At 44.3% G+C, this 23493-nt stretch overlaps 1 protein-coding gene across 1 annotated transcript in view; it reads left to right on the top strand.

The window, feature by feature from the left end:
* The window catches only part of LOC128797273 (uncharacterized), a 32016-nt gene extending 10010 nt beyond the window's left edge, over positions 1-22006 (top strand). Inside the window, exons 2-8 of the mRNA XM_053959660.1 lie at positions 8042-9036; positions 13069-13120; positions 13219-13321; positions 14545-14708; positions 18484-18729; positions 19351-19395; positions 19492-22006. Of these exons, the coding sequence (XP_053815635.1) occupies positions 8042-9036; positions 13069-13120; positions 13219-13321; positions 14545-14708; positions 18484-18729; positions 19351-19395; positions 19492-20106 (2220 nt within the window). The 3' untranslated portion in view covers positions 20107-22006. The remainder of the gene's footprint in view (positions 1-8041; positions 9037-13068; positions 13121-13218; positions 13322-14544; positions 14709-18483; positions 18730-19350; positions 19396-19491) is intronic.
* The last annotated feature ends 1487 nt before the right edge of the window (positions 22007-23493 follow it).

Below are 23493 nucleotides of genomic sequence, written 5' to 3'. Positions count from 1 at the left end.
CTTTTCCCCACCTCCTGTTCTGAGCGAGGATCAAGGAGGAGGGATGGTGACCTCATGGTGCAGTTATGCAATCTGCCAGAGCCAGGTATCAAAACACACTGCAGCTGTGGAGCTGGGACCTCGCTGTGGCTGGGGGCCCTGGCCTCCTGGCTCTAATGAGATCACTGACCTTCTCCTGCCACTTCTTCTGCAGCTGCTTTGATTCCCAGGGATTTGTTGTGGCCATGCCTGCCTAACGGTTTGGAAAGCTGCTGCAGGGAATGCTGCATCCACAGGCAGGCTCTGGGAGCTGGCCCTGGAGACCTACAGCAGGTGAGGGTACCCTGAGCCCTGCCAGCCTCTTTCCATCCCAGCAGAACTTATTTGCCTCCATCCAAGGACATGAAAACATTCCCCCCCCCCCGCCCCGACTATTCTTATTTTCATAGGAAGTGAGGAGAAGGTTGCCTGTTCTCCAGTGAAATAAAGCAGTGCCTTCCCAGCAATCTTGTGATGCTTGAACTGCAGCAGAGTCACATATGGGAAGAATAAGAGAGAATAGCATGTCTGCAGTCTGAGGCACATTTGGGCCTCCAAGTCCTCAAGTCTCAGTCAGACTTTGCATTCTTTGCTCTAATTGCTGAACTGCATTCCTGCTTCCCTCCCCTACTCTTCTAGCAGTATTTTTGTTTTCCTTGTCTCCTTCAGTAAGAGGCTTTCACAGCCTCCTTCCCTTCCTACCTGCATATCTGTTCTCTTCAAATGTCCTGCAAATTATTAAAAACAATAGAAAACTCGGAGATAAATGTGAAAACAGGGCCTTGTGAAGCTGTCTGATGTGGGCCAAGAAGGAATACAAGACAAGTCCGTTTCCTGAAAATGGGATTTGCAGAGTGGAAATGTCACATCCATAATCACTTTCATGTGGTGGAACTGCTGCTGCCCACCACTAAAATAACAGAGCATCTGTTAAAAAATGTGGGTTTGGTTTTGCTTAAATCCAGCAGGTTGCACTCATTTCAAGAAGTATTAGGTCCTCGTTTAAAAACATGAGGGCAACTGCTCTGGTACCATAAATGTATTAAAAGCAAATGTTTGCACAGCCCAGCTTGAGTCCCACACTGAACCCTGTTCAGAGCTTCTTTGTGTGAATGGGCTCAGTGAGCAAGGAGAACATACATGTGTGCAGAAGCTGGGTTTGTGCTGGGACAGGGATATTGGGAGGGCAAGGGAGACCCCTCAGCAAGCAGGGTGCTCTCAAAATTGATGGGAACTCTTTTGGAGATCAAGCTGAAAAATAATTACAAATAAAGACTAAAAAAAAAAGGAGATGGGGGAAGCTAATAACTAAGCAAAATGTTTTGCTCTGTCTGATCTGCTTGTGCTAACTCTGGTACTTTCAATCATCCAGAGAGACTTGAAGAGTTGCCCTAATGTGGGATGAGAGAGTCTTCTTTGCTGCTGCCTCATGCTTCAAACAGCAAAGGCAATTTGGCAGACAGGGAAGTGGCGATTCCAAGGCATTTCTAGGAACTCTGGTACTGCCAGGTGGAAAAAAATAGGTTAGATGTGCTTCAGCTGTATCTAGTTCATTCTAATGGAAGAAAATAAACCTTGCATGCAATGATGAGCTGAAAATACCAAATTAAATAGAGCATTACTTTTCCAAAGTCTCTGATTAACTTTGTCCTGTGCTTGGAAAAAGTCCTACCAGCTTTGATCTCTAGATCAGTCAGCTAGTGAAGGAAATGTGGTCACTTCTTAAATCAACGGACTGGAGTTTTCTATCTCACTCTTGGGATAGTCTTTCCTCAGATCCTGTGTTTGATGAGCATCCAAAAAGCTCAGACCTCCCTAGCTTGGAAATACTGTGAGAGAAAAACTTGGGCTTTTGCTGGGAACCACAAGAAACGTATTTCTGGTAGCTTTGCAGGGAGTTCCAGCCATGTCAGCAAGTAAAGACTCATCTTTATTTTGTTTTTCCTTGTAAGCTGGGATTGTGGAATGACAACTTTCCCTTTTTCTTTTTAATTTTCTTTTTAAAACCCCAAGTTTAGCATTTTCTCTCTGCTCAGGCTGAATGTTTGGGCTACTTCATATTTCATCCCAGGTGGCTGGCTCTGTTCAAATGTCCTCAGGAGCCCAAGTGATCTTTAAATTGGAATGAACTTCCTATGTTTGGAGGGGAGAAGGGGGAAGTAGCTGGGATGCCATACCTCTCCCTCTGTGTTTTGAGCAAAGATGTTGGTGTAGCCAGAGTTTTAAAGAGGTCCCTTGGGCAGGATAAATGTGAAGGAGCTGGTGAAGGAGCCTTGAAGCATTTCCAGCTCTTTGAAAGAAACACACGTGTGTGTGCATGTGTGCACATGAGATGTTTTTAATTTTGGAGGGGTGAGTGATCCCAAATAAAGCTTGCTGGATTTTCATCCCACTGATGCTATGTTGAGCTCAGATGACTAAATTTAATCATGCAGGCTGAACAATCTTGCATTCTAAGACTGCATCCATCTCTGTGCAGAAACTATTTGCTTACCCCTGTGGCTTCTGTGGAATCAGCTGTAGCCTGACCAGATAAGGCTACTGTGGGATGCCCATACACTGGCTGTTCTGGCACTAGGCAGCTGCAGTGGATTTTGATTTTTAGATTAAGCAAAAAAATCTACCTGTAGAGGAATTCTTTCTTTTCTACTCTCAGAAATGTTTAAGTAGTGGGGCTATTTTACAGGAAAGGACAAAACATAAAATAACCCTCTGATTCAAATCAGGGGATCATAACCAAATATTCTCTCTTCAGAATGATTTTTTAAAGGGCCTAAGGTCTGCATGAAAAGCTTCTATCCTCACCTCCACTAATTACTCCAGTACTCGTTATTTTTTCCCTTCAAGCAAAGACCAAAAAGCCCTTTTACTTGGATAAGGAGTTAATACACATCTGTGCTTGAAAAGACTAATAAATGCACCATTTCTTAATGTTCAGTCAGTTTGAAATATAGTGGATTATTCCTACGCTTGTTTCTAAAAAGAAGTGGAAGTGACATTTTTAAATCTGCCTGAAACTCAAAATACATGTGAGAAATGCACAGAAGTTGAGATGTGCATAAAGCATTAATGAGGGCAAAGTGGGTTATGAACTTTGCACATCATTTCCTTGCAAGCCTGCAGCTGGGTGTCTCTATTAGGTGAGTGGCTTGGCCCTGAGGATGTAGTGGAAATTCAGTGGCTCAGCTGTGTGTCTTCAGTTTCCTTTGCTGAGCTTTGACTCACCACTACCACCACAAGAACTTGCTATTTCTTGGGTATTTTATAAAAGAGAACAAGCTACATTGAATAGGTCCCAAGCCAGAGAATCTGAGATCGTACTCACAGAGGAATATCAAACATCAAGGCAGGATGTTCTCCTTCCCCTTCTTTGAAATAAATACACTTTAAAAATAAACAGTCTTTGGGATGCAAGTGAGACAGTGTCCTCTAGGATGTTGCAACCAGCAGCTCCTTTAACCAGCACTAACATGAATGAAGAAAGAGAAGCAAAATCTAAGAACACAAACAGGCTGAGGATTTCCCTACCCAGGGCCTTGCATCACTTTGTTTCCACTTCACTTCAGCAGGGCTTGTATCTTAACAAGCTGAGCCACATGGCCATGGTCACCTTCTCTTACCAGCTGCATGTCACAGCATCCTCCACGTTCCCTCTGGGTTCCCAGCATCACCTCAGGCCAGCAGCACTTCTCTCCTGGAGGCAGGACAGAGAAGCTTGAGAAACCAAGCCATGCCTGCTCCCTGTGGTTCAGGCAGAGGCTGGTACCCATCACTGAAGGGGCTGTGGGCAGCTAGAGGCTGTCACAACTTGCCATTCACGGCTTTTTCCAAGACCCCTGCAGGTTTTGAGCATGGGATTGCTCTGAGCTGCTGCAAGAACTTATCCTGTCCTGGCAAAGTGAGGAGCTTGCTTCTGAGCATGCCTCTAGTCCAGCTCTAGCCTGGTGCCTTGTTTGGGAGTAATTGTGACTAAAGGGTGATAGTTATATTATTAGATTAAATTAATCTTGTAGAGAGTGGGATTCCCTTAGAATGTGTTGATTCCCTGACAGTGTTCCTACAGGAAGAATGCAAAGGCTCCAGGCCTACATTTGTAGGTGTTGTGTGAGTGGATAGCAGAGTTAAGAGTTATATTATATATCAGATGATGATAACTACTCTTCTTGGTGTATATTCTTGGGTGGGCCTTATGGTAAAATCCCATCTGGCCAGAACAATAATTTTCTCCTTTTTATGCATGGGAAATCTGCTTTTCATCAGTGCCTCCTGCTTCTCAAGAGCTCTTTGATGTACAGAATCCAGTTTGAAGCAATGACACACTGGCTTTGTCCTGCACCCATGTATAACACAGCAAGGGCTTCTCTTTCTTTGGGAGCTGGTGCTCCTCAGGAAGCAGCTGCTGGTGTCTGCAGTGAGATTCCTGAGCAATGTCCTGCAGCCACTTCTGCCACATCTGTTCTAACCCAGCACAGCTTTATGTGTAATAAAAACTCCCTACAGCTGCATCACACATGCAGACGTGCTCCTCAGAGGGCAGCAGAGCATTCTCAGCACCATCAGAGCACCACTTCCACTGTCACCTTTGAGGGACAGCACAAGGTCCTCCTTGTACTCCTCAGCCCTGTGTTTCCTGGTGCAGAGGCCTGATAACTCCTCACACATGTGTATCTTAAATAGCTCAAAGCTGATGTCAATATTAACTTCTCAGTCCAAACACCAGCACAGGAGGAGGTAAGTGCATGACAATGGGGCATTTTTTAGTAATGGCACAGGATTTAAGCTTTTGAGTGAGCTGTGTAGTGTCAAAGGGGGAAATGCAACATCTTGGCATGTTCTGAAATAGCCAACCATTGTGTCTATGGCTGAGCAGCAGTAGCTGAGATTTATTTCTAAACATACCAAATGCAGTTCCCCAGTTACCCCAATGCAGAAAGCAGGATTTGTCTGACCACGATGGACTGGAGATTCAGCTCAACATGACTGTTGGAAACATTTGGAATCTCTGGCCAGAGAGGAAGGTACTGGAAAGCAGACAAACAGGACTGGTAATCTGGTTCTCTCTGCTCATAATTCACCTAATTGGTGTGGGCATATATCAAGTGTTGTTTTTGAAAAGATAACAACCTTTCATTTGCAAAGATTAAAAATGTGCCAGTATTTTTGCATGCATCTGTCAAAAGCCCACAAGTCTGTAGCTTGCTGCAGAGGGAACATCTGTGTCTAATTGGCAAAACTCAGGGTTCATAATGGGTGATTCAAATGAACAAAACCATTTTGTCATTCATTCAGTTGGGGATTATAAACTAATCAGAAATCCTTCCCCCTCCCCTTCCCTCAGATCCATCTTGCATTTCCTGTCCCTTGTGGGTTTTTTTTCCCCTGATCTCAGAGCAAGTCTTGAATCTTTTTGGTCTCACAAGCCATAATACATTAACAATTCCCCCACTGCCACAACCTTTCAGCCATATTTCTGGAATTCCCACATTGCACTTCCCCCTCTGCCCAGATTTGGGGGTGCAGGGCAGCTCTCGGGGTTTTTATTGTAGCCAGCTAGTGGCTCAAGAGGCACCTTGCATCTGAGACTCCTTGGATGTACACAGAATGTGCAAGATATTCTTCCTCAAATGCTGACAGTTTGACAGATCTGAGTGAAAATGAAGGCAGGAAAAGGAGCTTATCCTGAGGGTGGGGGTGAGGGATTTGGGGGGATGCACTTCCCCATTCAGCACTCTGCTGCTGAATCCCACAGGACCCTCTGATCTGGTGGCTGCAGCTCTGGGGTGTTAACAAAGTCTCCTGGTAGTAGAGGAGGGGCTGTGAACGCCTCCAAGCGCCTTCTCAGTGTCTGAAAAAAGGCAACTGGATCAGTTCACATATTCCTCAAAACAAAATCTCAACCCTCAATCACTGCTAATTTAAGAAAGCTTGAGCCAATCTGTGATCCTCCCACATCCAGGAGTGCCACCCTGTGAGAGCAGCAGTTCTGGTGCACATTCTGCCTCCTAAACTGGGCACATATTTTAGTGCAAGAGTTAGGTGGTGTTTACTGTTTCTTGCTATGCAAATACTTGTTTAAAAGTGAGCTCAGAAGATTAGTGTGGAACAAAGGCAAGACTGCACTGATATGCTGGGACGAAGGGAAGGAATACAAGAGAAGTATTCTTCCAAGTGTAGGAGCCATCCTCTCCCTGAGGAAAGAGGAGCATATTAACTGGAAAGCAGCAATTTTCAGTAAAATCCAAGTGGAAACAACTGTATCTATAATTCTGGTGTGAATTAGTAAATGGATCTAACTGTTATGACCTGTAGCCTCTTAAATTGACATAAAGTTTTGCTTGTTTCCCCTGGATTTTTACCATGAATTAACTAATGCAGACTGAGCTGAACATTTTGCCTTCTGGAGAAAAGATCAGTAAATTTCTATTAATATGTTTTGGTTTTACATATGGGACTCCTAAGGCATTAGACAGAGAATAATATGTGTGTGGCAATGAATGTGGTTTCTTTTCCACTTGAGACTTCCAGCCATAATCCAGGCCAGGTGCCTTAAATGAGCAGCCTGTAGTTTATTCCACTATAATTAACATAAGCTTTGATTTAGATGACACTTTTACAAGTCAAATATTGGATTCCAAGTTGAATACAGAGCACAGTTTCCACCCACGTTACTGTTTTGGTCCTTTTCTGTGGCCATCCTGCATCCACCCTGAAATCCCCCAGAATATGAGCAGCACCTGCTGGAAAACAAAGGCTGTGCCTCGTAGAGCAGGTCTGGCTTTTTGTTTCTATTTAGGAGCTTTTAACATTTGGCATTGCATTTTTTTTCCTTTCCATTTCAATATGAGCCAAGGGGAGGGACCAAGAGAAAAAAAATCTGGAGTATTTTGATCTTTGTGGCTTTATATGGACTTCATAAGCTTCGTTTGTTCTACTGCCAAGTTCCTTTGTGTTTAAATAGATAACAGACCAAGGCAACTAATCATTTCCAATAAAAAACCACACCAAACCCAAAGCATTCCCTTTCTTTTCCAATTAATGCTCATAAACCCATGCTCCTAGACCAGGCTTGTGACCTAAGCACTTCTGTTTTTTTTTTTTCTTTTCCTTTTCAAAAACAATTGCCTAAGGCACAGACTGGGCTCTGTTCTCTGCAAATTTATGAAAGAATCTTGAAAAAAAGCCTCTGAGAGTGGCTTTGGGAGAAGGTAGTTGTCAATATGATGTGGAAAAGCAGCCTCATGCACCTTTAGAAAAGCACAGAATGGTGGTTACTGCCACCATTTATGGACTTCCTTCCTCCTTGGAGGCTGGAGGCTATTTGTGGAGAAGGAGAAATAGGAGATTTACATGGAACTGTCACTGTGTTATGTAAAATGCATGTTGGTTGCTGGTTTACTGGTGAGAGCTGTTATCTGCTGTTACTATTCTGAGAGGCTTTGCTCTTGAAAAAGAGACAATTTGCCCAATCAAAAGCAGCTACATTTTACTGAAGTAAATAAGGTTGAATGTCCTTGAAACAGAAGATGAGTTGGTTGGATGAATCATGGGTGATCATCAATGCAAAGGTTATTTTTTACATGAAAATGTTTTTGTAATGAAAATAACACAGAATTTTAAATGCTGTGACACATTTCCCCTTTAGCTTCTTAAGATTTTTCTCACACAACTAACTGTTTAGGGCAACACATTTGTGTGGTCAAAAAGTTGTGTGTTTGCCAACAGCACAAATTATCGGTAGTAGGAAGTGAGAATTATGTGAATTAATTATGTGGGTTATATTTTTCTTGGAGGTTGACCATCCAATATACATTTCCATAGTCTCTAAGAGTTGCTTATATTAGATTGATGCTCCACAAAAGTAGGAGCTAAGACTTGCACAAGCTTAGTGAATTTCCCTGTCTTGAGGGTATCTTAAACCAGTCTCTGAAGGGAGAGAAAAGAGCTGGAACTTCCATTGGTCTGGCAGACTGCATCCTGGGTATAATCTATGGCAAGATGTAAGATTCTTTGTTTTGTTTCCCAGGTGTATTACTCCTGTGGTGCAGTGGTGGAATCAATGGAAAGAGGCCTGATTTTGTCACCAGGTTTTCCAAACAACTACTACCCAGGGACACACTGCGTCTGGCAGTTTTTCATTCCCATGAGAACCCATCTCATCTTGGAAATATTTGACTTTGACATTTTTGAGAGCTCTAGTGAAACTCCAACCCCCTGGGACGGCTTTTCAGCCCCTGCTACAACAGAAAATAAGGACATGCCTTCTCCTGAGGAAAACCTGGACTTTGCTGTCCACACCACAAAACCCTCTATCCAGACCTCGACATCGAAGGTGGCTCAGAATCTGAGCAGCACCAGAGACCAGTCAAAGGACCTTGCTAGTCATCTGGATGAACTTCCAGGAACCATCTCAAAAAAAAATGAAGCCAAACAAGCATCTGAAGAAAACCAGTGGAAGCAGATGAAGGAACCCAAAGCAATTACCAAGGCTCAGCCAGAGGAGCTGCCATTCCCTGTGGCTGGTAGTGCCTCAATGCAGAGGCAAAATACCAGCGGCCTGGAAACAGGAGAGGATTTGGAAAGGAAGATGTTGCTTGCTCACCTAGCTGCTAGTGAGAGAGATGAAGTCACAGCAGAGAGCTGGACACTTCCCTCAACAGCATTGCCCATGGAACTCTCCTCCAGCCCTCAGTCAGCAGTGGATGTCTGTCCCCATGATGTATTATACGTTTCCGATCTCATCACATTTTCCTCTCGCTTCTGCGGCCCAAATTCCCCTGTGAACAAGACCATGGTCTTTGGTTCATCTCTGGAAATGGTTGAGGTTATCATGGAGCTGATCACCACCACGGACCGGGGCCGAGGCTTTGCGATGCTGTTCGAGTACAGGAACATCACCGACCCCAGCACTGTGGATGCTGTGAGGCAGGAGAGGAAGGAAAACATGATGATGCTGGCAATTGTAACCGGGATTGTTGTCTTTGCTCTTGCTTTGCTCTCTGCCCTCTGCATAGTCTGCAGGTAAGGTGATGCCAGAGCCTTAGAAGGATGTGATATTATCCATAGGGAAATGAACAGAAAAGAGGTACATTTCTAGAGAAGAGTTACCTTCCCTTTGCTCTGCTAACTCCTGCTGTCCTCCAAATGTGGTAGAGTGGGTACAGAGGAAGTCAATGCCCCTCACTGCTCCTGCCCTAAGCTCCTCAGGTTTCTTTCCTACTTCTACAGCTCCTGTACCTCAAATTTATTTTCTTTTTCCTGCAGAAATACCTGAACAGTCAGGACTTTTCTGGGCATTTTTTGTTTCAATGGCAGTGGTGCCTTTGAACCTCAGCTTTGGCTCATGGACAAAATCATCCTTTCCTGACTCTCCTGAGCTGGCTGAGCTGACACTCACTGCATCTTTTCACAGAGATCCCACAGTTTGGCTCTAACTAACCATCACTAGCACTCTGCAGAAAAGTAAATAATAAGTGAAGTATTACCACATAGAATTAAGATTTTAAAATATTTTTCCATCTGTAGCATATTTTATCCAAGAGACTGTGCAGAAATTCTAAATCCACTGCATTCAGTGTGTTAAGAAGGCATCTGCACATCCCTTTGATGCTGGGGAAGAGCCCAGAGCCATGCTGCAGTAGCTCTCATTGTTCCCAAATGCAATCCAAAACAATCCAGTCAAATGAGCTGATGGTCAGGCAGGGTTGTGGCTTTCCAGGTCCTGATGCTAGCTAGTTAAATGCTAACAGTTACACAAGCATGCCTCTCCAGTCAATTGCTTTTCTTTTATATATTTCTTTTCTCTATATCTATCCAAGGAACACTTCTCCGCCCCCCAGCATATGTTTGCATTTTTCTAACTCCCTAGTGAAAACATTTTTGTAGAAACAGTGATTTATCTCTCTCCCTTCCAACAAATTCAAAACAGAGCCCATTCTCCCCAGGTTTTTGACAAAATAAACACCATTTTTCAAATGATTTGACTTCCATGAAAACATCAGGTGAACTGAAACAAACAGTGCCCCTTGCAGGGCTCCACTCTGGTGGCTGGGTACTGTCAGGAGTGTTCATTCCCCAGAGCCATCAAGCAGCTGCTCTGGCTTCTCCCTTCTGCATCCCCTGCCTCATCCTCCAACCCCAGAGTGTCAGGATTGCCCAGACACTCCTCACCTCTGGGGCTGGTTTGGCAGAGCAACTTGGTTTTCCTTGTCCTGATGGAGGCTGCATTTTAGCTCTGGCTGAATAAACACGAAATGCAGGCCAATCACACTGGGCACCAGAGAACATGGGCACAGTGATGAAACTTAAATACCATCTCTGTTGCTGTATGTATAGAAATTCCTGCTTTCAGGGTCTGAGCTTTTTGTAGCTGTAAGAGTTAAATTTGCATGTACTACATTTAACTAACCTTTTTGTTTTTAAAGAGCTCGCAGAGCACTAATTTAGACCACAATTTTTTGCTAGCTCTAAAGGAAAATCTCTGGTGGAAAATGTCTTCCAGATACCAAATACTTTATTTTTATACCCTTGCCAATCTTCAAAAGAGACAGAAACAGGCTCCCTTTGCTATGGCAGCAGTCTGGGCTGATACACATGTTGAGTAGGCTGTTCTTGCTCCAATACCCTTATTTAATTTCACTGTAACGATCCATGAAGCAGAGTATTTTTCAACCCAAAAAGTGCACCGGCAATCTGAGGCTGCACTGGCTGAGGTTTCCTCTGCAAAGCCTGTTTAGAAAGTCAAGCCATGCTGCTCACAGTCACAGTTTGGCTTTTTGCTTGTTAGATGTTTACAAAATAATGTTCTGCTCTTGCTGACCAACAGAAAAAACAGTTCACAGGGCTTCAGCCCCACACACCAGTGTTTGTGTGTTCTGGTCACTGGGAATACATCCTACAGGGGTCCCTATGGCACAGGATTGGGCTTGCTTCTTTTAACATTGCCATTTATGCCTCTTAATTGCTCTACAATTCTTTTTTTTTTTGTTTGTTTTTAAAAAAGATATCTATACCTCAGCCAGCTATTGACTGAATGTAAATAGACTAGCCCTACTCCTTCAGGCTCTTGACAGGGTGTTTACTACCCCAGCCTCCTGTATTCCCTGCATGCTTTTCCTGGGAGGCCTTGATTGCACCGCTCTATTTTTTACCAGACTTAGAGCATTTAAGTGAGACCAGGTGGAAGTGATGCCATGACCTGTGCTGAGTTACCTCACCTGTGTTGCACTGAAAGAGCCTCTTCTCCCTCTCTACTGTGGTAACTGCTGCAAGGGTATTGGTCTCTGGCCCCAGAACCACTGGCACTGGTTGGATCTTGCCTACAACTCACAGCTGTGGGTTTTTAATGTAGCTCAGAATAAGACTGCTGAGGCCATTAAGCACTAAGCATTAAACTTCTTTTAGATTGAGCCCATCAAGCTCTATTTTATGCTTCTTGTCCTAAATAGAGGCTTGAAATGAGGTGTCAAATGTGTATTAGCCACAGTCTGTCCTCTCTGCAGAAAATGTCAGGGTGGCACAGGGTGGGCTGAGGGGGAAATGATGCTGCTTTACCAGTGCAGCACACTCAGAGCTGGGACCAGCCCACCGAGGCACAGGGACAGTGTCCTGCCCGGACTGGGCACTGCAGAGGATGCCAAGAGGAACCTGGAAGCTCTTGGCCTTGTAAACTTGCTTCATAAACTTTCTCTTCATACTTTTTTTATTCCTCTGGTACCAGGTTCAGCTGTTGATTTTTTTTTTTTTTTCCATTTCTATCTGCTGCTCTTGCTTAGCTAAAAGTAGCAGGCTCTGCCTTGCCAGGAGTAGAAATGGCCTGGGATGGGCTTGGCACCCACTGCCACTCCAGTGCACCAAGTCATCAGCAGTATCTGCTCAGGCTCATTGCATTGAGCAGGGCAAAGCTCTCTGGGGAAACTCCAAGTCTCTGCCACACTGCAGCTTTTGTTTTCTACTTGGGGAGGGAATGAAAGCTTCAGTTGTTAGTTGGCCAATAATTCTAATTACTTTTGGCCATGAAGCCTGGCTCGAGTAATGGGGGATTTTTTATTTTCTTTCCCAAGCCCCAAGAACAACAGATACGTCCATCTTATTTAATTTTAATCCTGTCCCATGCAGTCAAACTTTCACTGTATGGTTGCAACCCATGAATTGCAGCTGCACTTTATGTCTGCATAGCCTCCCAACCCTTGAGTGTACAGTGACTCTACCAAGCCTTCAGTGTTGCCAACTCTCCCCACCCAAGCTGCCCCGCCAGTCACTGCCTGCTGCCCATCCATCACCTGGGGGTGAGAATTTGCCTTTGCAATAACCTGGGTTGCATCCCATCAGTCAGTGCCTAATGCTCCCCTGTGTCTGCACTGTCCCCTGGAGAGCCATTGGGCACAGACTACTCTTGTTTCAGTCATTATCAGGTCCACCAGTGCCAGCCTTTCTTTGTGATGTCTTTAAGTCTTACTCATCCAAAAGATTGTAATCTCAATTTTAGTAAAAATGTGGAAAAAATGGCTAAGAACATGCATGTGTCTCCCTTCAGCCAAGAGGCACGTTCATCCATCATCATCTGCCACAGCACTGCCTTTTAGTGAAAGTCACACAAATGAACAGCATCTGATGCTCTCTGCTTGCTAAATTTAACCCAGTATGCAGGATTAGCTATGCAGATGAAATATTCTGTCTAGCAGGATAAGAAGGGTGTCACTGCCCAGACTGAAGGATCTCAGTCCTGCTATTCAGTTACTGATGTGAAAGAGCAGCTGTCAGGGGGGAGCCTGGTGGGACTTGGCAGAGGTTTGAGCTCTGTTCCTGCTTTTGCAGTGAGCAGAGGAAGAAGATGACAGGTTCTTCTCTTCTTCAGCTGACTTTCCAGCACATGAGCATATAATTTTCTCCCCTTGTTTACAGGCCTTGCTGCCTTGAGTCTTGGCAAGTATTTTGGATGCTCATAACCTGCTGGGTTCCCCTCGCAGGATGAGCAGGGCTGAGAACTTTCCTGCTGTGCATCTTTAACTCACCCGAGGGCTTGTTGTTGTTGTTGCTGTCTCTCCTTTTCAGGCAGAGAACGTGCCCCAAAAGGAGCTCATCCAACGCATGCAGTGACCAGGAGGTTAGTGCTACTGGCTTCAGCAATTTGTTTCTCTCTTTCATATTGGCTGTTGCACTGTTTATCTGACGATGTTTACTGGGGCATGTTCTGAGTTGTAGAACAGGATCCAGAACTCCACTGTCGATATCAATGAGCTCCAGCTGGTGGTGCCAAGCCGGGAGAATGAAAACAACAACCACTCTGTGAGCCGGGAGCAGGCGGGTAAGCGCGGGCCATGGGCCGCAGCGGGTCAGGGCACCCCGAGCCAGGTCATCAGAGCCTTTCTTCCCCGCAGCCCTCGTCACTGGCTCGCCCATGCACAGCTGGAGAGCTACTCCACAGCAGAAAGCCTTTGTTGTGGGGACTGTCCCTTGCTGCTCCCCCCTCCCTGGTAGGGTAATTCCCCTGGCAAGGAGCTCGCACAAGCACAGCTCCAGCGCGCTGCCAACACAAGCTGTCACAGCACATGGCATTGCTGAGACACTGGGTTAGCAGAGCAAATGTGTTGGGTTCAGGCTGCTACAAACAACTTACACAGACCCATAAACTGGGGAAGAGTTTCACCTACCCTGGGCCTAACTTGGTCCAGAAAGGATGGGTTTTATAATGCTCAGATTGTCTTTGGCCAACTCCAGCTCCCAGAGCTCCCTGTTTCTGTGGGTCTGTAGGGATGGAGGTGCTTTGCGTGACATTTACCTCACAGTGAACTTCCAGGAAAAAGCATCCCAGCCAAGCTGCAGAGAATGTCACTTGCTGCAATTTTGAGTCACAACACATGAACCGTCCCAGTGCCCCTTTTGGTTAGTGGAGGCCAGCAGGGAGGAGCTTTGTGCTGTGTTGTGACACACCATCAGTTTCCCAGTGAAACATGAGCTGCTACACACTCAGCTCTCACAAGAGTATCTCCACAAAAAGCTAATTCTGTACTCCCAGCCATGACCGCTTCCCGTCTCCTTCTGGAGGAGGTTGTGGCCAGAGTCCTCCTTGCCTGGACCAGATGACAGGCCTTGGGGACACATGCAGACATACATCCCCTTCCATGGCAGTCCCTGGAGCATCAGGCTGCCTGTACGAGCAGATTCACTAGGGTTTAACCAAAAACTACAGCTCCTAATATTAGCAGGTATGAGTAAATAAAAATAAATAATGAGTTGAGCAAGTTTGCAAGTTTCTGATCTGCAGCACAACCTCATGTGTTTAACACAAGGAATTTCAGTTCATGTCTGTTTTTATTAGAAAGCAGACCCAAGGGTGTTTCTCCTCTCCTCTTTTGTTTTTAAAAGCTTGCAGTTTCAGGAGAGAAAACTGTTGACTTGAATTTTGTTCTGGCTGGTGCAACAGCCAGCTAAAGGCTGTTCTAGATTGTCTGGTGAGGGAGGGAGGAGTTGGAAACAGATGTTTTGGACTCTTGCAAGCAGTCTTTATTGATTTTCTTCCTTTCTCAGTCACTTCCTGCAGAGGCAGCACAGAACGGTCTCCTCAGGACACTGACCCCGATGTGCCCTCCTCCATCTCTGCGGTGACCACTGAGACTGGGAGTGATGAAGTGTTTATCATTTCTGCTGGACCTGGAACCAGTGGGCTGAGCTTTACCACCTACAGGATACAGGTACATTCCCCAGCATTTCTAGCAGGCTGCAGGATGTCTCTCCTGGACAGCACTTGTCATACCTGTCCATTTTTGCCTAATGGCCACTTTCTAGAAAGGCAGGGACTGAACCAGGCAGTTCTCCTACCCCTCAAGCTAAGCTGCCATCAAATGATGTGGACTGTGATCCCCTGAGCCAGTGTCTTCCCAGCTTTGGGAAGAGCAAATGCAGAACCCTACTAGCAAATAATGGAGATGTTTGCCAGCAGACAGTAGGACCAACCTGCAGAAATGTTAATTGGCAAAGCTGATGTTCATTAAAATTACCACCTGTAGCAACTGAAAGACCTGAGAGTCAGACCTACTCCTGCCCACCACTCCAAGTGATCAGGGAAGCTTCTCAGCTCCTCAGAAAGTGTCTCACCAAGCTGATGTGAAAATTAACAGCTTAGGCTCCAAAAAAATCAAATACTTCAAGTGAAAGCACTGAGGCCCTCACAAATTCATAGACAGAAACCTGAATTGATTCAGCAGGTTCTCTCTTATTTTAGCTTTTTTCCCCTGGACTCCTGGTCCTTTATTTGCTTAGAAACAGATGATGGCTCAGAAGCCTCAGATCTGGCTGTCACCTCTTCAACCTCGAGTGAGTGCAGACAGAGCACATTCATTGCAAGTGTCTGCTAAAGCCTTTGCCAGGTCAATACTCTCTTCTCCAGTGCCCTGTCTCTTTTTCCCACAAGAGGATAAACAACCAGCACAAGGAACTCACATGCCCAGGACAGGCTGTGCAATACTTCTGTCACAGTTTACAAAACAAAAGCATTCTGTATCCCTGCACTTGATTAGGAAATTAGCCAGGAGGCCAGGCCGGTCAGGATTTTCCTACACTGGTGTAAGACACGTGCTGAGCTTTGCCTCCAGCTGGCCACCCTGATGAACAGAAAGAGGGAAAGAAGGGAAAACAGCTCTGGAGCCTTCCCTTGCCTGAACGTGACCTTCTGTGGAGCAGGGCACTGGGAGCTGTAGCCAGATGGGCACCCTTGAACAAACACCTGCACTCCCCAGTCCTTTCCAGAGCAGAGAGCTTCACCTGGTGGCAGCCCCACGCACATCCACCTTCTAGGCAGCAGGGAAAAGCATTGTCCTGCCCCTTTTCCCCACTTTAGCCAGAAGGAACAAATACACACACTCACCCCATTTCTATTATTCTGCAAACAATCCTCAGAGGGCATTTATACATAAAAAAATAAAAGAGTGTTAAAGCAGTGAAAGTAACCCAAAGAATTTAACACATCATTAAGTCAGAAAGCATCTCCTCAGTGATGGCCATGCAGCACACAAGTGAGACAATACTCCCAACCAAATTCCTCAAGGAACCAAGGCTGGAAGCATGGCAGGGCCTTTTTAAAAGCCCTGGGCCTTTCCCCTCAGCTGAAGACCATCCTCTCCAGGGCTGTGGAAATTGAGCACAGCAGACTAATTACAAACCTGCACTCAAACGGGCTCTCACCAGGCCACTTTATACTGAGGGCTCCTGGATGTTAGACGTGTTTACAGTTGAATTTTTAGGTGTGTATTTTTAGGGTGTGAAATGCTGCTGGCCAGCCAGCCTCCAGGCCTCCCAGAGGATGTTGGTGCATGGCTTTGTGGCCCAGCACTAGGCAGTGGGATGAGATATCTGCTGGAGCACAGCCCGTTCCTTGGCAGGAGCTAAGCAGTTATCCCCTTGTGAAAACATGTGTGAAATCCTGGGCCTTCACAGTACAGTAAATAATGCCAGCAGACTCACCTCACGCAAAATGCTTGACTAGAATTTGTGAAATTATACGGAGCTTTCATTAAGAAAATTATCTTGACCTTTTCCCTGAGAAACTGTGTCTGGCTGCTTGGTCCTGTGCTGCCCACCAAGTGTGAGCCTCAGCTCAGCTGGGCCTGAGCCAGTGATTAACTGGCTTTTGCTCTGTGCTTTTCAAACCTATTTGAAGACACCAGTCCTGTGTTATGAGGGAAGAGCAAAAAATCCCCTCTGTTTGTGACTGGCGTGAGGAAACAGAGGTGGGATGGCTTTTGGGGAGATTCCAGGTGTCCTCCAGTAGTCATGGCTTTCTAAATCCCCTTTGGTTTAAGGCATCATTCACCCTTTGGCTGACTTATGACTATGATCTCTGATTTCTGATCACACACTGCAAGTTTCAGATGCAAAGGTTTGAGTAAAGAGCATGATCATGGAAGTTTAACAAACATTTATAGCCAAAACATTTTCAAAAGTCTAGAAAATACATTGTTCATCTTCACAGTTACTTCCAGTGTATCTATCTCAAAAGCGGTGGCTAATTTTTACATCAGTTTGGAGGTATTTATAATAATATTAGAATAATAAATCCTAAGACAGCCTGAAGGGGCCACTAAGGAGAAGACAGCTGGCTTAAAATTTTATAAATAAAGATTGTCCCTTTAATAAAATCTTAGACTAGGAGCTTAATATTGAAACCAACTTATACAGAGCCTGATGCCTCTCCTGGCTTCCTACTGAGTTTCTTTTTCTGATCTAGTGCTAATTTCTTGCCTTTCTGCCCATCCATTTCCAATATGACACATTCACTAAATAGTTTCTTTGATTTGCAGAAACTTGGGAGATTCAGATTCTCAGAAATAACAAATTACGTGTTTCTGGTTTCTCAGGATTTTAAAATCCAGGACACTGTGGGATTTATTTCAGACACTCTTTAAGGACTGTGTAAACTTTGAGAATATGGATTTTGCATTCTTCTCATGACAACCATATTCACACAGCTTAAAATTAAAAATATGTATAGAGTTGTGTAACAGGAGGCCTAAATAACAGGTGAAGTATTAGTAAGAATGAACGGAGATTCATAGGAATGTCAGGAATTCTTGAACTTTCCTGGCTCTAAGCTTATATCAATATTAAGGGCAAAAATTGTGATTTCAAATGCAACATCAGAACTTACAAAGTATGGAAGAGATGTTTGTCTGTAATTCATTCCCATGTCTGATCAACTCTGCTCATTCACAGGGCTGGTGACAGCAGTTTAATGTAGTCTCACCTCCTGATGATGCCAATTTTACAGATGATGGGATGTCCTGTTCTACTCCTAAAGCATGTTGTCCACCTGAAGAGCATTTTTTATGTGAAATGCAAATCTCCTTGGCTCCAATCCAGTTCTTGTGCTTCTTGTTCTATTCAGCGCAGACACTGAGAAGAGATTATTTCCTTTCTCTTTATTTTTCATTATTTTTAATTCTTCCCTAACATAGGATAAAGAGCACCACTTACTTCAGTCTTTTCTCCCAAACTGTGCATTTTTGAGACTTCTGATTCTCTTCTTGCTTGCTTCTGGATTTCTTTCAGTAGGCTCCATCCCCCTTAAGTTTTATTTCCCCAGACAGACACACCTGGAGCCTTCCAAGAGCCAAGCAGAGTGTAAGAATTCTGTTTTACACAGGGAAGTTTATGACTCTGATCTGTCAAATACTTCCACTAAAATTAAGCTGTAGATATTTCATATATTTAGTGAAGGTTGCAGGACTATATCTTATCTTGAAATTTCCCACTTCAGCTTTAAACCTGAAACTAGGGGAGCAAGGTAAAAGTTTCCTCCAGGGAAGCCAGCGAGCTTCAGGCAGCTCACTGGAAGAACAACGAGGAGAAGTTGCATTCCTGAGTCCTTTGAGAACGACTGAATCAGTTTCTAACTAACAGCCTATTTTCAAAGTGTTTTAAAAACGTTTTGATGAAAGATGCCTATAAACGATCTTTATTTACTCTTTTCAGGACAAAAACCTGAAAAGAAGCGTCACAAGCCCGGCCTCTGTGTCTGACTGGCTGAGCTCCCACCCCACAGCTGCAGGGGCAGACGCTGCTGAGAAGGGGAACGTGCAGCTGGAGCATCCCTGTCCCAGGCAGCGCACCTGGAGCGCCCGCACCTTCCACGACCTCCTGGCTCCAATACCACAGCTACAGAAAAAATGGTGCAGCTGGAGCACCAACAGCCCCTTCACAAAGCTGGTTGACAGCAGTGTAAGTCCTGCAGGGAGGGGAGGGTGTTGGGGTCTCAGCTCCAGTATTTCCCACTGTTCACTGATAGAACACGTTTTCCCCTTGGCCAGTGCCTCAGCTCTCTGTCCTGCAGTGCAAACACATCTCAGTCCATCTTCCTTGGTGTATGGGAAACTCTGTGGCCTAATTATATTGTAATTTAGCCAGGCTTTCCTAAAATATTAAGCAGCTGTATTTTCCAGCAGTTGGCACCTGGTTAAGAAATTATCCCCAGTCCAGAAGAACATTAAGAAATGCCTTCAGACAAGATTATCTCATTGAGTGTTCTGACATGTGCTTTTTTTCCCCTGGTTATGCCTTGAATTTATTATAATTGATGTATTATTATTGCACTGCAAGGAATCCGTAGGTGTGGCAGGGATATCTGGGTCTCACTGACTGTAGTCATCAAACCAACAGCTTGTTACAAAGCTAATAAAGGATGTTTCTTCCTTTTTAAGGTAATAACATAGGTTTTTGCTAAGGAATCCATCTTGCCTCTAAAATAACCAGGAATTTTAACTTTTAGTTCTCTTGGGATCAAAGTTTTGAGAGAGAGCTGCTTTTCATGGCACATCTACTAATTTTGTACTATTTGTGCAGGGTTTTTCTACAGCTGCAAGACCCCAAGGTGTGCCAACCAGAAAGGTAATCTCAGCCACTGAGATAGAGGGAGCATCAGAGACTGTTTACTCTGATTCATCTGCCAGTAATGCCTCATATCCCCTCACTCTGTCTGCACAGAGGCAGAGAAAGTTAACCTCCTGCAATTTGAAGAAATCCAGATTTGGGAACCCTTATTTTGGATTTTTAGCCAGTTCCCCTGACAGCAAACATATGAGGTCCTTGGATCCCTCAAGACATCTAGGGGCAGCATCTCCAGTTAACAGCCAAAGCCAAAAAAATCTTCTAGAGAGCTCCAACCCCCTGAAAATCAACTTGGTCAACGGTTCAAAAACAAAGGAGCTTATGGTAGAAACAGATAAAAATAAACCAGTTTTTGTTATTTCTGAAGAAGGGGATGATCAGCAGCCTCTGGTCCTGGCAGAACACCTTAGTCAGTGTGGAGATCACCTGTCAGAGCAAAATGCTGTGTATGCTCCGGCCGTGCCAGAGCGGAGCACGGTGGTTCTGACTGCAGAGAGGAACAGCTCTGCCCCCTTCACATCGAGCCTTCCCCTCTGGGCAAAATCCCCCACTTCATACAAAGGCCATGGGAAGGCCCCCAGCTCCTCCAGGGACCAGCAGAGCTCAGCGGGTGGAGATGCCAACACCGCTGAGCCCTCACAGAACTGCGACACCCCCGCTGCTCCTACGCTGTGCCAAGCTTCAGTCCAGCGATGTCCTGGGAAAGACTGAAACATCAGTTCCCAAACCCAGAGGGAACAGGGACATGAGCAGAGCAGAAGCTGTGCCGAGCAGTTGAGTGTGGCAGCCACATGTGGCAGCTTTGTTGAGAGCAGTCTTTGCTTCCCACATGTTGGGACAGAGATTACAAGGATACGAACCACAGCACAGCACAAATACCATCTCCCCTTCAGCTCACTAACCTCATCTCTCTTCTCCTGCATGAGACTTGGATGTAGTTTGTACAAGAAAGCATCCTCCGAAAAGGTACTTCAGACTGCAAAACCCCTTTTCTGGGATGGGAATGAAAGTCACCTGAGGCAGTCACACCGTGGTTTATATCTGAAATGTAAATCAGTCCCCTGTCCCTGTGGCATCACTTGAGTCTTTCTGTTGGGAGCTCTGAGTTAGCTTCTGTTTATAGCTCTGCCTGTACAATCCAAGCCTTGCCAAGCCAAGGGTAAGAATTCAACCATGCATGTTTGCATACAGTTCTGTAAACTTCATTTTAAGTATTTCATAACTTCTGCAGTCTAGCACAAAGCTTACCAAGCATTAGCAACTCTAATATTAAAGAGCAAGATTATCTCATCTCCTAACTCTTTAGAGAAGTGTACAGACAAGCTGAGCAACCCAATAGCAGATGCTTGTTCTATTAAAGTCTGATGTAGCTTTATCTTTGTTAGGTCTACATAGGCTTAGAACACCTCAGTCCACTACATTAAATGACTCCTCATGGCAACAGGAGCATGTGTACAAAAACACTGAAATACTAGGAATAGTCTTCAGCATCCAACACTTGGATATTTGCAGCTGCTCTGATCCTATATTCACCAGCTATTTATTGCTGGTAACGCACATTGACTAGAGAGCTATTCCCCTTCCTTTAGCAGGCAAGACTTGAAAGACAAAACTAAGGTGGGGCAAACTTTGAGTGCTCACTTTCTTTAGAAATTAACCCTACGTGGCTGTGCCTCCCTGAGTACAAATCCAGGGCATTCAATGGAACACTGAACCAAAGGGAAGCCTGCTAGTCCTATTGCCTTTAATAACCCCATCAGTATTTTAATTTCCTCCTGGTGATATTTTCCTATCTTTGCAAGAGACTCCTGCATGTTTGTCCCGCAATTCAGAATTGTTTTTCTTTCTTAAATGAAACAATTCCCTCTGAAGCTGCATTTTGCAGCTGAGACAGCACATAATTTTAAAGCAATAGTACGTCATAAAACAGGTGTCAGAAAGAAATCTTCTGCACATGTCTTCCCCTGTATTAGCTGCAGTGTGCATCCAGTTATCTTAATCCTTCTCTGTGAAGGCATTTAAGACTGATTGCTGAAATATTTAACTGAATTATTTGTGATTTCACCTGCTGTTACAGCTTCCATTTGCACCATTAATGTCTGAGATATGCAACACAAGACTATAGGTTTTGCCTTATATTTTCTATGTGTGTTTACACGTCTACCTAGACATAGAAGCCGTGCAGCTGGCAGCAGTGGAAGCAAAAACACATTTGCCCTTTAGCAGCTGACTCAAACATGAACAGCAAACAAGTCTCTGCATTTATTATTTCCAGACTGTGTTCAGTGCCAAAGTCTGGCTCCATGTTGGTTGGTTCTCTTTTGGTGGGTATTTTTTTGTTGTTGTTGTTTTAAATTAATGCTACTTGATTCAAAGGGAAGAGATTAATATATTTATGATTTTAAAAATACTTAGATTCTGTCTTCAGCACTCTAACAGTAACTTCCACTGAATTAAATTCATATACATTGTTCTCTTACTTATTACATTTCTAAAGTTTGAAATACTAAAATCTACTTTTGAAAAGTACTTGTGTTCAATTATTGACAATAGTTATATTTGAAGGGCTGGAAAAAGTGGCTTTTTCAATAAAAGCATGTTTAACTACTCATTTCTATGGTGTAACAACACTTAATTTGTTTTGCTGAAAGCCTGAGTTGTGCCTCAGAGCACCAGCAGAGCGTGTGGGGTACCCCAGTGGTGGTAGAAGAGCAGAAAAGCAAACACTCCTTTTTAGATCCTTCCCAATTTCTCCGAGACTGAAGATGAGGTGGTTGTTTACACTGACCTCCTCCACTACCTGTTGTGTAACCAAAGACCAGACTTTGCTCACCAGGTTTGTCTAACTGCTGCCAGAGGAGGTTTCTGTGGGGGTTTGTGTTTCCTTTCAGATCCATCAGTGCCTGCTGCAGCAGCACATGGGCAATTATTTACAGGACTGCACCAGACACCCTGGCTGCAGCCTGGACTGTACACACACATATATATATATACACATGTATGTGGTGAGAGAGGCCCTGCTCCTGACAAACATGCAATACTGAACAGTGCTGCTTATTCTCTGAACAGAGGTGGCTAATTTACCAATTATTTAAAGGTGATGCCTTCTGGCACCAGAAGATGCTGAAGCTCAGTGCCTGCAGGTGGGTGCTGCAGGTACCCCATGGGAGACTTCAGTTCCTGACCAGCCTTTTGAAGTTCTTTTGTTTGATTAGGGGTTTTTTGGATTTTTTTTTTTAGGCAGATCACTAAAAATAACTGCTGAAAAGGTATTTGTGTTTATTTTGTACCTTCAAAGGATGTATAAAATATTTTCCTTCTCTTATAGCTAAAGCAACTGTTTAAAAGTTCTTCTATTTTCTTTCCCTCCCCCCCCCCCAGATCACAAACAGAAACAGCTTCTACGTAAACTCTTCCAAAAAGTCACAGTGCAGAGTTAAGGAATTCTGACAGCTCTGGGTGGAATAAAGTGCTTTAATACTCTCAGCTGTAAATATTGACTAGGATTAGGTTCAAATAGTATTACTTATGGCATTTATTTTGTTCCCAACAGCTATTATTACTTTGGAGAGCTATGGTGCCACTTTTAATGACAGAAAACCTCATCCCTCATGCATGGGCTTGGATTCAGTTTTACCCTTGTGCAGTGCAGGGTTTGCTGCATGATTCTGTGTTCTGTAACCAAGCAGCAAAATGCATAAGCTCTCCAAACACTCACTAAAGAGGGGGAAAAAATAATTCCAATCACAACTGCATGGGAGAAAAATGTAAAAAAAAAAACATTATGGAGCTAGCAAAGAGAAGTAATCTTTTCAACAAAAGTGAGTAATATTCACCTTTATTCTTTTTTTAAATTAATTATTCTGGAATATACTAGTCAAACCCTAGCCAATGTGTTAGGTAGACTAAATAGGACAAAAATATGTGGGTATTCCCAATTTTTTCACTGTACAAACAGAGCTTCAAAATAAAAGCTTGGAACTGTACAAGTTGACAAGAATCTGGTGTGCTGAGGTTCTTACTGTCAGGTACTTGAACTGGTTGGGAATGGAGGCTCAAAGGGAAAACAACAGATTTAACATCCAGGTAATGCATCCT

Source organism: Vidua chalybeata, chromosome 18, assembly GCF_026979565.1.
Source record: "Vidua chalybeata isolate OUT-0048 chromosome 18, bVidCha1 merged haplotype, whole genome shotgun sequence".
Lineage (NCBI taxonomy): Eukaryota > Metazoa > Chordata > Aves > Passeriformes > Viduidae > Vidua > Vidua chalybeata.
The sequence above is the reverse complement of the archived record's forward strand: the minus strand, read 5'-3'. Positions and strand labels throughout refer to the sequence as shown.